General features: G+C 44.8%; 2 protein-coding genes across 2 annotated transcripts; both read right to left on the bottom strand.

The window, feature by feature from the left end:
- Positions 1-46: 46 nt before the first annotated feature.
- LOC131213808 (small subunit processome component 20 homolog) lies at positions 47-9220 on the bottom strand. Its single transcript, XM_058207947.1, has 5 exons — positions 5137-9220; positions 2334-5058; positions 1880-2045; positions 770-1735; positions 47-674 (listed from the first exon to the last, which is right to left on the bottom strand). The coding sequence occupies exons 1-5, from the start codon at positions 9218-9220 to the stop codon at positions 144-146; spliced, it is 8472 nt and encodes a 2823-aa protein (XP_058063930.1). The 3' UTR covers positions 47-143.
- A 1299-nt stretch (positions 9221-10519) lies between these two features.
- Positions 10520-14632, bottom strand: LOC131215329 (metabotropic glutamate receptor 2-like). Its single transcript, XM_058209718.1, has 13 exons — positions 13730-14632; positions 13494-13664; positions 13284-13428; positions 12962-13213; positions 12707-12881; positions 12374-12630; positions 12173-12306; positions 11915-12105; positions 11706-11840; positions 11465-11627; positions 11177-11390; positions 10956-11107; positions 10520-10878 (listed from the first exon to the last, which is right to left on the bottom strand). The coding sequence occupies exons 1-13, from the start codon at positions 14630-14632 to the stop codon at positions 10684-10686; spliced, it is 3087 nt and encodes a 1028-aa protein (XP_058065701.1). The 3' UTR covers positions 10520-10683.
- Positions 14633-16440: the final 1808 nt, after the last annotated feature.

Here is a 16440-nt window from a genome sequence, read left to right as displayed (position 1 = left end):
CACATTTCACTATACAGTGTCAATTTTTTTATTATGAAATTTCTTTACGATTTCGACCATTACAATCTTGAAAGGAATCTATTGCAAAATGAACATTCCCACTACACTTTTGCGTACCTTAAATGCTGGGATCACAACGTAGGTTAATTACTTTTAAACATTGACTCCATAGTTCTGCGCCGTTTAGAGGTGTTGGCCGAGTTACGTTGTCTCTGACGTTTTTTGCTGATATCGGAACGGTTTGCAGAATAATCCTTGTTCAAGGAATCACCAAGGTCGTTTTGTGTTTGTAGTTTTCTTTTTTTGGCATTTTGTGTTCGTATCTTTTTGTTGTCCTTGCGACGCGCGGCAATCATCGGGCAGTTTATCTTATCCTGGGCAAGCTTTACTCTTCGGTCCGTACGCTTGCGGACTAGTGATTGTTCAAGAGCGGTCCGAATCTTGTCGTATGTGATCGTACCCAGCCGATTACTGATTTCTTTGCATAGCTTTGTGGCGATCTTACCGATACCCGATCTGGAGGCACCATCCGGATTGGATGCAGTGACGGTCGTGTTTTGAAGATCCGACAACTCACGAACGGCAGGAATTAGTAGTGCCGGAGCCAGTTGCTTGAGAGTGTCGTCGTCAAGAATGAGCACTACTGACGACATCCAATGCATGGCATGTTTACGCTGAAAAGTGAAAAGAATGGTAAAAACATAAGAGGAAAATTTATAAACCTAGTTCTCGTTTGGCTTCACAGCGCTTATTTGTGCGAAGTACTCACCAGTGTGTAGACGTTCGCATTTTTTACGATTTCGCTCTGTATCACATAGCGTACTCGTCGTACAAGCCAGTACAGGTTAATTTTATTCTTTGATCCGTTGAGTGGCACGACACGCAAAATGTTTGCCAGCAGGAAGAGAATCTGAGTGACGAGCCCGGCAGCCTCATCATCCAGCTCGTTCACCATGGCCGCGTCTGGTGTTAGCTGAGCGCACAGGTCTAGCGTTAAAGACTTGCAATCCCGCAAAGGTGCATAGTAGAGAAACTGTTTGCCGGGAGTGGAAGCCGTTTCCGACGAACCGTTGGACTCTTCGTCGATAAGATTCCGAGCGCTATCTTTTCGAAGCTTTTTATGAATTGCATCGAAATCAAGAGTGTTAATGATGGCATACAGTAGACGCAACGCACCAAGCCGCACCCATTGGTGGCCACTAGCCAGCAGCATTTGTAGAGTGTACGCTAACGAGTCTACCGTGTCGTTGTACTGCTCGTCAGTTAGCAATGTCGGATGTAACCGAAATAATCCCTCGAACACATGCAGTGTCTGTATGATGAGATGATCGCCTGATGGGTCGGCGTTAAGTAGGGTTGTAACGAGGGCGACGATTGGCTTAACGAACTTTCCCGCAGTATTATCGGTACCCGTGGGAACATTTGTTTGAGGTACTAGATTTAGGAGCAGCGAGGGTAGCACGTTGTCGAGCCAGCTGCTGATAAAGAGTGGTGTTGGTTCGCTATGCATTATCCGCAATAGTAGTTGCGCTCCGAGCTCGCGATGCTTTAGCAACCGATCAATGAGCATTTCCTGTACGACCATCATGATATTAGCTTTTCGCTTTGTAACCAGCCGTTTCAGTAATGTTTCGATACAATCGGCAACAAGCGCCCGAATCTCGCTGGTATCTTCGTTAGCTAAACGCACCCCCAGAGCAAAGAATAAGGCTTCGCTGTTTTTTTCCACTACTTCCTGGATTTAGTTAAAAACAAAAACATTAACAGATAAATTAGATTATCAAGTTAGTCAGTGATGTCGAATTAGTTTCTATCTGGCAAACATAAAAATTTGACTGCAATAGATATATTGGCATTATGTTCAATAATCGGAATATACCTTGGGCAGCTTTTGGAACAATTCTTTCAGCAACTGGGCTGCCGACTGGCGACCACTGGGTACTTCATACTGTAGCTGATCGGTGAAGTAGAGCAGATGCTGTTGTACTTTTTTACCCATAGGATAATTCATAATGTATTCCACTATAATTTGTCGACATTCAGACCTGCGAGAAATGGAAAATTGTGTCCAGTTATTTTTATGCCTTAATTTCAATTTTAGTTTTTTTACAAAAAATCATAATATTTATGAATTTCAAACAAACATCAACCAACCTACAACAGTGATCGACTTCACGAATGGCTACCATGTGTTATTGTTCTATATGAAAACATATCTTTAATCTAGTATGTTAAAGTATGTGAACTATGTAAAAAATTAAAAATTCAAAATTTAAAAATGCGTTTTAAACTTTCCCAAAGATGGCTTAAAAGTGGCCTCAAACTGTACTTACCTTTCACTAACGCTTTCAGAGAGTATGCATATTGCGAATAGTTTTTCCATCAATTGATTGAGCTCAGAAAAATTCAGCCTTCGAGCGATGATTGAACGAAGCAACACAAACGCCATCGATTGACGCCCTCCACCAACTGAAATGTCCTGCTCGATGTACAGCACCAGCAGCTGCAGTTGTTCCGTAGACAGTTGGTACGATCGCTTGCAGAATTTGAATAAGGCCACGATCGCTTTAAAACTGGCCCGTACCATGGAGAAGTTTGATTCGTTAACATCGAGCGCTACTGTGTTGTAGCGGTGTAGGATACTGAAAATCGACTTCACGATCGCATCCATTGTTTCGCGATGCTCCAGACACTCCAATGTTATCCGACTGGCCCACAGCGCACTCAAGCAGTTAAGTGCAAGGCAGATGATTTTCGAGTGCTTGCTGTCGAGTGATTCCACCAGCAGTGGCACGATCGGGTTGAGCCGTAGTTTAAAACATGCCTCACGATCGCAATCGTTCCGAGCTTCGATGTACTTGCCTTTTGTGAAATTTGCCAATATCTCTAACCCACACTCCAAAAACACGGGATCATTTTCTTTTCGTACGTGATTATAGTCCAGCCCAGTTGCAGCAGACGCCATGCCGTATCGTTTTGGTTCCGCAGGAATCAAAAATATTGCGCCAGGTTTCGGAACATCTCCAAGAAGAATTTTTCGCCTTACAGCGTTCGCGGAATCTTCCTTATGCTGATCAGTAGTGTTTTCAACAGGAGCCGTACATTGATCAAAAATTTTTCCCGACATCATACCGTAAATAAAGAGAAGCAATGATTCCGGATCAATTGTTTCATTTGCTACGATTCCTTCCGCTAGGCGACGGAAAGCGTCCTGGACCTTCTTCACCGTATGATGCGTGCGATACTTGGTCAGTACTCCGCAGAATGGAGTGAACAAGTCGGTGAGCATCTGCTCACGAGCATGTTGGCCAAGCAAAAAAAGGGTTTGGTAGGGTTTTCGATCGGATTTCGTCTCGGGTGCAGAAGCAATCTTCAGTGAGCCACCCGCAACCGTTGTACCATTGATGATTCCAATCAGCTGACCGAAAATATCTTCAGTGCAGATCTGCAGCACTGTTTGCAGTATGTCTGCCAAAACATGCTCATCAGCGAGGTGTTTCTGAGCTCGTTCGATGATCGTATGCACGGTGAATGTTAGTACGTGCCGTTGAAAGCCCCGCGTTAACATTGCTAGCAGATTTTGTAATACGAAGCTCAAGTACGCTGGACCCAACTCCACTGTTATGTGTGCCAAAATATTGCGAGCATTCGCACGAACCGTCTTCAAACGGGACTTCATGAAAGTGATGACCTTTATGACTAACTTTGGCAGATTAATCTCTATCTGCTTACGAGGTAGTTTCATAAATAGCTTTACAATTGCTATCGCAATCGGTAATTTAAGCATTTCTTCCTTCTGCTTAGCGAATCGTACCTTTTTGTCTCCACCTTGAGATTTTGATGATTCTGTGGCATAGTTAAACGACGACAGAAGTTTGGGTATGATTGTCCGTGTTATGTCAGCAACAATCTCTTTTGCTATTTTCGACATATCATTCGATTTTTGTTCTTCAGCTTGATCCAAATTTTCGATGAGTTCGGATTCGCTCTCCTCGTTTCCCTCGGCGATTGAGTCTGGATCTGCTACAATCTCTGTGTCCGCATCAGTTTGAACAGATTCGTCATTGGGGCTGCAGAGCGCTAGCTTTCTGTTCGTCAAGGCATTCAGGTGATGTGGTTGACATTGCTCCATGTTCTCTTGTGCTGCTGCTGACAGATCAAAATGAAATGCATCCATTATACCAATAACGATTCTGAGCAATTGCTTTTGATATTCCCACGAGTACTTAAGCCTCGTCAGGTAATGCTGCAACACGGCTTGGTAGTTGCGCCACGGTAAAGTTCGACAGATATTTATAATTGAATTGCCAGCTTCTTCCACCAAATTCGTTTGCTTTCGAAAGTCATCGTTGCAGACATAGTAAGAAACGATTGGCAAGAGAAACTGTACCGCTGTACGCGGGGTCAGCACACAACTGTCATCAGCATCAACCATAGTGAGCAGTTTTTTGGCAAACCGTTTGAGTGCTTTACGATGCTGGTGTGTCTGCAGGTGCGTAACGTTGTCGAAAAAATCAAGCTCCTTTCCAACTCCCGGTGCTTGGCCAGTGAAGTGCCACAGGTCGGCAAACACTCGGAATGCCGGGACGGATGCCCTTCCGATCCGGCGAGCTAGTTCCCCAAGCAGTTGAATCGACTCGTTCCGCCGCTCGGTGTCCCGTTTAAGCTTTAGTCCGTTCATGATGCCAACTAGTACTATCTTGTCGATGCAGTAGCACATATCTGCCAGGCTTACACCACAGCTTTCGGGTTCTGCCATGTGAACGATAACTTTGCACACATAATCGAACGCGTGTTGACGGGTAGAGAAATCCTTTTCGAATTGCAGCATGTGCATTGCCTGAGATAGGAATACAATGGCCACGTTTCCTGTAATCTGTTCCGGAAGCAAATCATCGATCAGACGGAAGCCACTGGTGCGGGTGGAATGGTCCGGTTGGCCAATCCAACGCTTGTCCATAGCGTTGAGAGTACGCACTAGATCAGCCACTAGCTGCCATTCTGCCGATGACGTGACAGAAAGATCTTCATACATTTCAATCAAAACTTTTCTTGATTCTGAAAAATAATATGTCAAAACAAATATATGACTATGGTTGATTGTTTAAAATTGGAATCAACACTCATGTTACATACCCAAGTCATTCACTTTTAACAATAGCGTTGCTAATTGTTTGATGAAGCGTTCCGGTTCCTTCGCCTTTTTCAACAGGCGCAAAATGATGGTATGCAGTAGACGAACGTTTTTGCTTTCTTCATGGTGTTGTTCCTCGTTCACGATACTCTCTTTCGTAACTTTTCTAATCAATATCGGCAAAATCAAATTGAGCAGCGAATCCCGATCGTCTTCGGCGGAAGCCTCATCTTTCCGATCGCCTCCGATCAAACCCAATTCGGCCAACCGATTTAGGATTACCAAAAAGGTGGTTGATATGGTTTTCTTGTGTTTCAATGAATTTCGTATGTATTGCATTAATTCCGTGACGTAGGGTATCAGTATGGTGCTCCGACGAGTTGCTGGATGGTTCACATCTACCGCAGAAGTGGATGGTTCGCACTCTAGCATGGCTGCAAGGGCAGCAAAAATTTCCTGACACACTCCACTGCTCGTTTGCTGCCCCTTGAGAAGCGCGATCATTGCGTCTAGTGGTGTCTTAAAGGACACCTTCGGTGAATCTTGGCAGCGCTGTCGTTTGAGTAGCACGTACAATTGGTCACTTCGGCTCCAGGTGAGCAGTAGTTTCAAAAGAGGCGTTGGTGAGTGAATGCTATCGCTGGGTAGGTTTTCAATTTGGGGCCAGACGTGTACTTGCATGATAGCTTCGATTTCTTCCTCTGCCCAGCAGTAGCCCTCGTCGTATTGATCGAAAATATCTACAAGCGCGCGCAATGCACTTGATTTATACTTTTTGTACAATGCATGATTCATTTGCACAAGAACAGCGTCAAAGACGATTTTTAAATGCATTACACGTGTAACAAAGCTTGCAGCCTGTAGTGGAGCCACTTCCGTCTGTAAAGTTGTTAACATATTAAGCGCCGTGTTCATTTTGTAAGGCGGCAGTGAAGGAATCTTCGTTGACCCATTCTCTATCTCCATCATTACACAGGCCACCGTTTCGATCGGGTTCTGCTGAAGCAGAAGCAAATAGGGTTCAAACCAACGGGTAAGCAGAATTTCTAACTCTGTAACACGTAGACGCCCAATAAAGTTCACGATTGTTGCTTTATGCGCTCCCGCATCGCTTGTACTACCCAGGTTTTGCATGATTTTTCCATCTAATACCTTCAATAGTAATTTTACTACCGCTGGTCGATGCTCCTCTGCAATGGTTGTCTGTAACGCAGGTACGAACTCCGCACTTTTCTCGTCGTTCTCTGCCACGAAGGCAGAGAGTAGAGCATTTTTAAGCAATTTATCGTTTGTCAAGCGCAAAAAAAAATCCTTGTACGGAGCCAGGTCGGCATTGCCGAAAGAGAATATCCCTGTCAGAGCCGCCTTCTGAATGTCTTCGTTCCGACTGCTAGCGAGTGTCTCGTAAGTAGCGTACAAGCAGCCTGCTTTTTTCCCGAGCGATTTTCTATCCAGATCACTGCATATATTAAGATAACACAGCAACACCTGCTGCGTGTGTTTCCCTGCTCCTTTGCTGCTCTTGCGCTTAATTTCGCTTTCCAACTTTTCGCCGCTGGCGATTTCCGCAGATAGGTCAGAGATGGCACTACTCTGTTCTGCCGAACCAAGAAACGTGTGAAAACGCTCCAGGATCAAACTTCCTTTCGAGCGACAGAATATCGTGCATCGTCGTAACGTCGTTAGAAGCTGAATGTGGACGTGGTGATAATCGATGTTTGGGTGTTTGCCGAAAGAGTTCTTCACTTGGTGTAATATTTCATCGTCATCTTCCTCGTCTTTCTCCATGTCTGAGGTTTCATGATGTGCCTCGTGAGGCCGCTTTGCTTCGGCTATTGTTAGCATGGATTCAAACACCTTCCAAAACAATGTTTCGTCCGATTTCGTCATATTATCCGCGTAATCCTTTATGATTGTGGCTGCTGGTTCCCACAGCAGCTTAAAATTGATGGCGAATACTGCCATCATGTACCGTAGCACGGTTTCTGTCCATTCGCTCTGCGGTACGGTCAATGATTGTTTGTACAGGTTGCTCTCGTAGGCAAGATCCTGGAAAAGCAGCAATTGTTCGCGGTAGGTGTGTATGAGGGGCTCAATACATTCAATCTGAGCAATCGTTGCATAGAGGGGACCAATTCCTGCCGTCAACTGGGGAAGGTGAACGAATTTTACAAATATTCCACTGACCATTTTTCTCACCCTACAATCATACGATGACAACAGGGGGTGTAGAGATGAGTGCAGCTTTAAAAACCATTTGTACGTAGCGATGTTCTTCCATCGGTCCATAATGAACTGCACGAGCAGGTGCACACTGTTAAGCAATAGACAATTGCATACGGTTATGATGGACAGCAATCTTCCCGCGAGATCCAAGCATGCATGGCCTTCTATCTCTTGCAAATGTACGATTGTTTCCACCGTCACGGCAATAAGATGTACTAGTTTAGAAGTTTTCGAAGAGGCACGGTCGTCTTTGATCTCGTTCGTCGCTCGGTGAACAAATTTTTCTAATATGCTGGAAACATTCAATAAGCCACCGACATTTTTAAGATGCGGTACCACTATCATTAAACTCAAACGCAGTTCGAAATTACTAAGTGTGTTTGCTGAATCCAGGCTTTCGGTGGACAGTAATGTTTGCAGATAACGCGCGAACTGGCCATTCGGTTTTACATTCACTGGAAACGATTTCCACTCCGACAGTTGCTCCCCGTTGCCACACAGGGGTACCTTTAGTAGCAGCAGATTGGCCAGAAAATGCAGCCTAGCGTCATCCATTTCTAATTCAAGCACTTTCACGAAATTCGGCCATATAAGCGCTTCAAACATGGAGCAGTGAACAGTGGACGCTATGAACCTTTCGTATAGTGGCCGCTGCTCGAGCATCAGCACGTTCATAACCAAACGGCTCACTTCCAGCTGCGTTAAATGAATGTATTTTGATCGTAACAATACGATTATCTGATTGACGATCGTATCATTAAACTCACTGCTCGGAGCAGCCACTGTCTGTATGGTGAGCATTCGGATTAATTGCGACACGGTGGCCGAAACACCATCTCCTAGAAGTCGCCCTTCTTTGTGCTCCAATACGATGCCGCTCAGTTGCAGGAGACGCGTTAAGTACTCTACGACACGAGCTTCGGAATCTTTTGCGTTCTGCAATGTATCAAGGCAGCCATCTATCGTGCTCCGCATTGTGTCCCAAAAAATCGATATATCGCCAGGTTGAATACGTTCTACGATGTCGGTGATGGTTTGCGTCAGTATGTCCTGCAAATGATCCGCTTCATTCTGGTCCAGTTCTTGAAGGGTGACAAAATACTGCTGCATCGTTCTCTTCGCCATGGTATGGAACTGATCCTGCACACCGTGCAACAATTCGAATAGCAACCTTCCACATGCTACTGTGTATCCTTCGTCCTGCATTTGCCATTTCAACAGCTGATTCAAAAGCACCCGTTTATCTTTGAGATCACGCGCCAAGTATCCCAGGCACTCTGTAGCAAAATCGACGACGTGCAAAGGGTTGCTCGATTCATCCAGCAACGGTGATAATCGGTGAAACGTAGCAATAAAGTCATTCCGTAAGAAACTTCGTAGGACTTTGAACAGGTGTGCCAAACACAGCAGCGTCCATTCCACGCGATCCGCGCTTGGCGAGTGAAGAAACTGCATAAGGACGTCGAAAACACGCGCAAAGTGAAAATGGAACTCATTCCGCAAATCTTTTGCTAGTGCCACCACCAATTCCAACAGAGGCTCCAAAGCCGCATCGGTAGCTTCCTCCAGACAGGTGAGCAGATGCGTCAGGATAGCATCTTTGTTGAACAGCAACAAGGGAAGTGTAATTGAATCTTTGAACTGCCGCTGGTACGCTACATACTCGTTTGTTAAATTGAGCAGAGACCACTTTCGCAGTGCTGCATGGAAGAATGTGCCATCCTCGCGATCCGGCAGATCGTGGTCTGTTTCAACCCGATATAGCGCACTCTGGCGTACATCAATGTCTTTAATGCGGTCACGAAATGATTTAAAATGGAATGCATTAGCTCCTTTGTGCTTCAATGGTCTGTTTTTCATATTGTTTAATGTAATAGTTGCACAATAATAGAAAGAATTATCCTTTAGGAATAAGGCACTCGGTTTTCGCACACCGCACACTTTGTAAAAACATCGGAAAACTGTCAAGCGGCACGTGTTACGTGACAGCTAAACGCCGACGCTGTCACATTTCGTCAAGATTGGTATAGAAAAACAGCGGTGGGCTTGATTCGTTTCTTCTGAGAGATCAGCGGTGAGTTAAAATACCACACTGATCCGATTTTGTTTCTCCTTATGGTAAAAGATAGCCGTTTCTAACTGGTCGGGGATTCAAATGAGTCCGAAATTGACAAAAAACCAACAGCTTTCATAGTAAGTAGATTACTAGCCAATGAGCAGCTCATAGCAGATAGTACATAGTAGATATTTAAACCCATAGCAGCTGATCATCAATCCTGGCGTGGGCTCTTTTTATTAAGGTTTCGGTTACAACGGGGGTACAAAGATAATTTTTAAATTAAATTATCCGGGTCGCAGTTGTTAACGTGCTATTTATTGATCCATCAAGTACCTTCAATTTTTTGTGTGAATTATTTTGATCCCAGGCTATCCAAAGAGTGCTTAAGATGGTTAGACAGTGTGGTTTGCACAGTTGTAACGAATGTGCGACACAATTTTGAAATTAATTCGAAACATGAATGCTTTTAAACCAAACTAATTGGCGGCATACGAATAAAATATATGCACAATGGTTGGAACGGATATCATATACATGTTGACTTTATTTCTCATAGTATCAGTTTCGTAAACATTCGCCTTTCCCTTCAGTGTGACCTACAAGATCACCATGGACCTAGCAGGAGAAATTTTAAAATTTCTAAGTTTTCGCTAGTATTAAAAAACTAACCATTGAAAAATTATTCGTTACTTTATTTAACTTTGGACTTGGACATTTCCTTTCGCCGCAATGCCGTCTACTTCGCAGAATGTAAAGGGCGTCAACGACACTCGAATTGTACTCGATGTGTTTAAAACTCAAAAAGCATCTTATGCGTGTCGTTAACAAAATTTTGAATACTTGCTTCGTACAGGGGCATAAGCGCAAATGATGCACAATGAATAGCGGGCAACAGCGATTTCGAGAAAACGGCCATTTATCGATGTAACATGCATCGACCCCTGTAAAAGTGTTCGGATAGCTATATAATGCTATCTTTGAAGGATCGAGGGAATTCCACTCGAAGGGGTTTTGTACGAAGTGAGTGCCCAAAGTTTCTGTCGAACTCGCGTGAGGTAGAATTTGATGATGAAGGAACACGCGCTTACATTTGGAACTACTGTCGATCGCAGTAGATCGAAAAAGATTCGATAAACGAATGGTAAAACCTCTTGCATTTGATTCGCTACATTAGCAGGGACATGCACTGAGAACAGGAGGCTTAGCAAGAAGTAAGGCAAGCCTTTCGTTTTGCCTTCTGTCTCGGTGCCCCCACAGGCTTGCATCAGTAGGACGCTGGAATATTTTCGTTCGAGACACTCTTGATCTTCTCGTTTTCGTTACACGTTGCCGCCGTTACTATCACCGCCGCCATAACCGACGATTGCGCCGACCCGGTCGTTTTGTTTATTGTGCTGTACCGAATGGGCATCATACTTTGTCGTATGTTTCGTTCTGGACGAATCAAGATAATGTACAACTGAAAGAAAGTGTTTGTAAAGCACTCATTAGCCATGGTTGTTGAGCAGTGATTATTTGTTAGTCTAATGTACGTACCTTTGGCGAAAACAAGCACACAAGCGTCACCGTGGCCGACAAACTTATAGTCACGGACATGGAAAATATTCTCAGCTGAACGTTGTTCGACGTACCGAAGTATAGTGGAATAAATGCTAACCAAATAACACAAGTTGTGTACATCGTGAAACCTGGTAAGGATTCGAGAAGCAGAAGCGTTAACTTCATCAATATGAAAAATCGATTCAATCGATTCGTACCGATATACTTGGACTCGTTGAATGCTTCGGGAGTTTTTCGCGTCAGTACGGCGTATACGGTGCAAATTACGATTAGAAAGATTGGGTAAAAGAACGCTATCATGTACGAGGCGTCTGTGTAGGAATTGCAAACCAGCAGGTTGTCCTCTCTGGTGGGATAGTAATGCATCGCATGTGCGGGCGATACTATCATCCACACAGCGTTGATGAGAATCTGGATTGAACAAGTGACCGTTATGTGCCATTTCCATTTTTCTGTATAAAAGAAAAAGTTCACTAGAAAACTACCTGAAAAGAAACCAGTATACCGCAGATAACAAGCTGGGAGTGTGGGCTGATAAAGGAAGGACGTTTCGCTGACTTAGTGCTGGCGTTAAAGATGCGTGCGATGCGATTAGTTTTCGTAAGCAGCGACCCATAGACCACAGTGAAGGAAAATCCTGACCAAAATCTGTAAAATGTAAACATTGCGAGTGGAGAATCACAAAAGAGTATCGGCACTAGAGATTAAAATCGCGCCTTTAACAACCTTTGCACTCCACAGACGATATCGTTCGGCTTAATTACGAGCGTATAAGTTACTCCGTAGCACAGTAATATGCCGCTGAGCAGTACGTAGCTCAGCTCTCGCCCCGAGGCTCTAACGATCGGTGTGTCGTTGTGCCTGAAAACAATAGTAATTGTAACGCTTTTCCCAACCTACTTACGGTGTACTATTAAAGGAGAAAAAATGCTCACTTGAAGAAAACACCAATCACAAAGAATGTTATCAGTATTCCGAATGAACTGAACGTCATGGCCCCAATGGCGTAGATCGATTCCGGCCGGAGATACGATTCCGGTATTTGTTGACACTCTTCGTGGTAGATATCCGGCAACGTTCCTCTAGGGCAATTAACACAGTGCGTTTCGTCGTTCGGACTTCGAATCTGAGCACAAACGTAATTCTTGTGTGATACCAGCGTCAAATTAGTACGAGCAAGCAGTACCCCATACCTGATACTGCGTACAGTTAAAGCAGTGCCAACAGCAACCTTCGCCTTCCACGTACTTCTTGGCCTGTCCTCGTTCGCAGGGCCTGCTGCACACTGATTCCGGCGGTAGTGTATCCTTAGTTCTAAATTGTATATCTGTTCGGGCAAAGTATTGTTTACAAATCTTGCACTATTGTTGCTCTGGCACTTCTTTCCGGCTTACCCTGCATATTTAAGCGCAATTCACCCTGGTAATATTCGCCAACTTTTATCCACTTGTACCGTTCCGGAGCAACTTGCTTGAAGTGGATAATATTGTACCGCGCAGGGCCATCACCGTTCCCGTCGAAATTGAACCGATCTCCACTGAGCCCGATAAAATCGGCCTTCCGCAAGTACTTCAACAGCTCCGATCCCTTGGTTGGATTCATGGAATCGCAAAGTCCCGGTTTACCACCGCATAGCTCGGTGTGCATGTTTCTAAATCGTTAACGGTTTACAAATTATTCGAGCGTAACCAAACTTTATCTAAACATCCGTTGCTCAACCAGCTTACTTGAAAGCGTAGCCAAATGCCATGACTGCGTCGCTAACGAACTGTAACTGATCCTCGAAATCGAGATTCCCTTTGGAAATTCTCTCCGTCGTAGAGCAGAAGGTTTTATAGTTTTTATTGTACGGAGTGTAAGGAGAGTGAGGGTATTTACACTGGAAATTATGTTCCCAAAATTCTGAAAATGGTAGCGAGCAGAGGGTAGTAACAAAACTGTTCAACTGAACGATCGATCGAGATCCATTAACTAGCACATACCTACGAACCACGGGTTACGCTTATTGTTGGCCGCGGTAAGGTTGAGAAAGTACTCTTCAAATCCAATCACAGGATTTGCCTGTGGTTGAACGGACAGTGTTCCCTCCACCTCCGCCTCATTACCGTCCGATACCAGATTTCGTGCGCTCCACCCATCCGAACCTATCCAAGAAAAAACCCCTGTAACGTTTTGACGACGGACTGCCTTCATCACTTCGGCCACCTCTTGGTCAGATCCAAATATAATAACACCTGCGGAAGAAAGTGCGCAAGTGTGAACCACGCTGGAACTGGGAGGCGAACTGAATGTTGCTTCGGTTACCTTTAGCACGTGGTTTAGTTAACAGCTTCAGTACTATATTATCGTAGGCTATCGTATCAGCAACACCTGAATCTTTAACGAGTTTCTCTTTTACTGCTATGCAGATACTATGTTTAGCTAGAAGATCATCCAGCTCTTCAAATGCCTGTTGGTGGAGAAACGAAAAGTTAGCTTTATCCATTGGCTCAACAGTCATTTCGAAGCATCTACCTTAATACCATAATTACTCTCTTCATAAATAATGGAAATATAGCTCCAGCCCAACTTCTGAACAATATCTACTATGGCCTTAACTTGATAGTGATCGGAAGGTATGGTGCGTGAAAAATATTCGAATCTCTGCTTGTTGCTCAGCTCTGGACTAGTCGAGAAAAAGGAAACCTGCGGAACAACACGTAAGGGTTTCTGGGAATCGTTTTACATGACTCAAAGCAAGGCTCTCTTACCTGAGGTATTTTAAATAATCGCAGCAAATTGGCTACCTGTATAGAGGTGACGGACGATGCAGCGCCAACCACACCGGATATAATTTTCTTCTTGTGACTTTTGCTACAGTTATCGTAATCATTGATGTCATCGATATTGCTAATGGAACCCTTGATAAAGTCGACCGCCATCTCCAGACCGTAAGTGTCCTTGTCGCAGTCATCGAGAATGTGTGCCCCGATCGTAACGTTCGGCAGCAAACCCTGCTCGTTAATTTTGTCCAGCGTATAGAGCATTGTTTCCAGCGCTTGGATGCCCCCTTGTGGCATGATAGGCCCACACGTGACGGAATCTTCCCGGGAGTGCACCATCATCAGACCGCCGAGTATTAGATCGCCTTCCACGATGGCTTCCCGCTTCACAGGCCACACCGCAATGCCATGCTTCGGCTGCTTCATGGCGGAAGTGGTCCCTACTCCGTGATGCTGCTCATCATCGTCCTGCATCATTAGTTGGGCGTATTGGTGCTCCGGCGGGTACCGCTGCTGCTGGACGTCGATCTGCCCGTTGGACCATGCCGGCTGGTTTGTGGCGACTGCTGTTGCGGAAGCGTTCCTTTGGTGTTGGCTTCCGTAGTGACGCTTGTGTTTGAGTCCAATCGTGTGCGATCGAAAATGGTGCCCACCGACACCGTTTCTTCGGGAGTGATGCTTTTTGGCGTAAAACTTAACCTGTCGGCCACAATAGCCGTTCATCCGACAGTTGCGGCTGTTGCTGTTGTACTGATGGTGCTGTTGGTGATGTTGTCCGCTATGGCCTCCGTGCAGGCTGTGCTCAAAATGATCGTATACTTCATGAGACACGATCACCTCGATAAAACAAACAACCAAAAGCGTGCCAACGATGCACAACGTGTTGGTCATTTTGCGTCTCGTTATACCCAACTGGTGTCTTGATGCTTAGGGATTTCTAATGTAATCTACGGTGATCGAAAGGGTGTGTAGGCAAGCAGAAAGTATTAAAATTTGTGTGGTTATTATTAACAAACTTCCTATTGCCTGCATTTGGACAGACTGTAGGATTTATGATAGCATGATTGCCGACATAAATTATCGCTTCGTGCCTTCTGTGCAGATAATAAGTGAATTTAACAAATTATACAATAAACAAGTAGAACTTAGTAGAAACGAAATGAAAACGAAAATGAACTGTCCCTTTACCACCCGATAGCAGATGGTCCCAGCTAGAAAACATCGGCTTTCTAATCGGCACAGTTTGTGATCGTACGTGATGCAGCAAAATCGACATCGAAAACTATTGTTAATAGTCATTCTTCGCATATTGTTTATGCGATGAGGATTATTGCAGTCAAAAATCTCCATCAAGGGGTTGGAGCTAGCCATACGCAGATGGTAAACATTAAACCTAAAATACGCGCTCCCCTTCGGAAAACAGACATGAAAGGCGACAATACTAGCGAGAAAGTGCGAAGCAGGCTTCTTATCACTCTCTTCCATTGCTAAAGCTCTCAGTTTTATTGTTTGTGCTCCGCTCCCCGTGATAGTGGGGCGCGAAAGGACTTTTGCGTAACGCTGGCACACACCTATGTACTCACATTGTTTGATAAAATATGCGTCCATCTTGCTACCGTGCGCATGTGTTGACGATAAGCATACGTGATGTCGGCTTTCTTATCACATCCTTTCGGAGGTGTTTCGGTGTTGTGGTTCGCACATCGGGAAATTGCACTCTCGAAAGTGATCTGTTTCTGCTGTCCTGAACCTCTTCAACGCAATCGCTACATTATGGATTACGCGACTGCAAGGCAAATACACGAGAAGCATAATCAGATTCGGCGTAAAACATCCCATTCCATTGCTCGGTTACAAGCTGTTAGAATAGAGTAATCTTTGGCCGGTGTACTTTTATGTGCCCGAACAAGTACCCGATACGTGCACGAGCATTGTCCTTTTTTTCGTAAAGCGTCAGAGGTGAGCAAAAGAATTGATAACATATCGCCTAAAGGACAACCCTTCCACGGGCAGTTTTGGATTTGAATTTCAACATTGATATGTACCAGCCGAAAACCTTCGAATCTTGGAGCGGCGCATGTGCAGAAGATCTCTTCGCTGTACGGCGTTGAACTCGGCATCGGTTCGGCGCTCGGAAACCGTCGTTTCGGGTCTTGGTTCGGTGGTCGCTGCCGTTCAGTTCGCGGCAGAAAGCTTTTTGCTACTGATAAAAAGTATATACGTATACACGCACCACAATTGGCACTTGCAGCAGCGTACGCATTACCGTTCTACCACCTTCGCACCAAGCAGCAATACTTCTGGAGCCGCTCCAGCAGTAATCTTTTCGGCGGAGGTCCTGCTGCGGGATTGAGTAATTGCACTGAAATGTGCCAAAACAGTCACTAGATACACAATTGATGCGCATAACTAGCACTCATCGTTGCGGAAAGCATGCTTGGCATTGCGGAACACCGAATTATCACACTACTTGCTGGCGATGGACAGCGCTGATAAGAGGTCACTCCACACACCAATGTGGCACGAATTTTCCACACAAGCACCGTACTTCCTGGATTGCAGGATCATCATCGACACTCACTAACTCTAGACCGTTGTAGAGTTTTTGGCCGTCGATTCGGCAATTGGCCAAAAAACAATGGCCCCATTGTTTGCAGCCATTCTAGTATGCTAGTAACACTATCAGGAATAAGCTTATA

The sequence above is a fragment of the Anopheles bellator genome, chromosome 1 (assembly GCF_943735745.2).
Source record: "Anopheles bellator chromosome 1, idAnoBellAS_SP24_06.2, whole genome shotgun sequence".
In the NCBI taxonomy this organism is placed as follows: domain Eukaryota; kingdom Metazoa; phylum Arthropoda; class Insecta; order Diptera; family Culicidae; genus Anopheles; species Anopheles bellator.
The sequence above is the reverse complement of the archived record's forward strand: the minus strand, read 5'-3'. Positions and strand labels throughout refer to the sequence as shown.

What these genes read in the sequence shown, in the direction of transcription:
- LOC131213808 (XM_058207947.1), bottom strand. Translation starts at nt 9,220, where the DNA reads ATGAAAAACAGACCATTGAAGCACAAAGGAGCTAATGCATTCCATTTT. An exon ending in GTTAAAAGTGAATGACTTGG is followed by an intron (nt 5,059 to 5,136) that starts GTATGTAACATG and finishes ATTATTTTTCAG; the next exon opens with AATCAAGAAAAGTTTTGATT. An exon ending in ATGCGAACGTCTACACACTG is followed by an intron (nt 675 to 769) that starts GTGAGTACTTCG and finishes TTCACTTTTCAG; the next exon opens with CGTAAACATGCCATGCATTG.
- LOC131215329 (XM_058209718.1), bottom strand. Translation starts at nt 14,632, where the DNA reads ATGACCAACACGTTGTGCATCGTTGGCACGCTTTTGGTTGTTTGTTTT. An exon ending in AACTAAACCACGTGCTAAAG is followed by an intron (nt 13,214 to 13,283) that starts GTAACCGAAGCA and finishes TTTCTTCCGCAG; the next exon opens with GTGTTATTATATTTGGATCT. An exon ending in ATCGTCTGTGGAGTGCAAAG is followed by an intron (nt 11,628 to 11,705) that starts GTTGTTAAAGGC and finishes TACATTTTACAG; the next exon opens with ATTTTGGTCAGGATTTTCCT.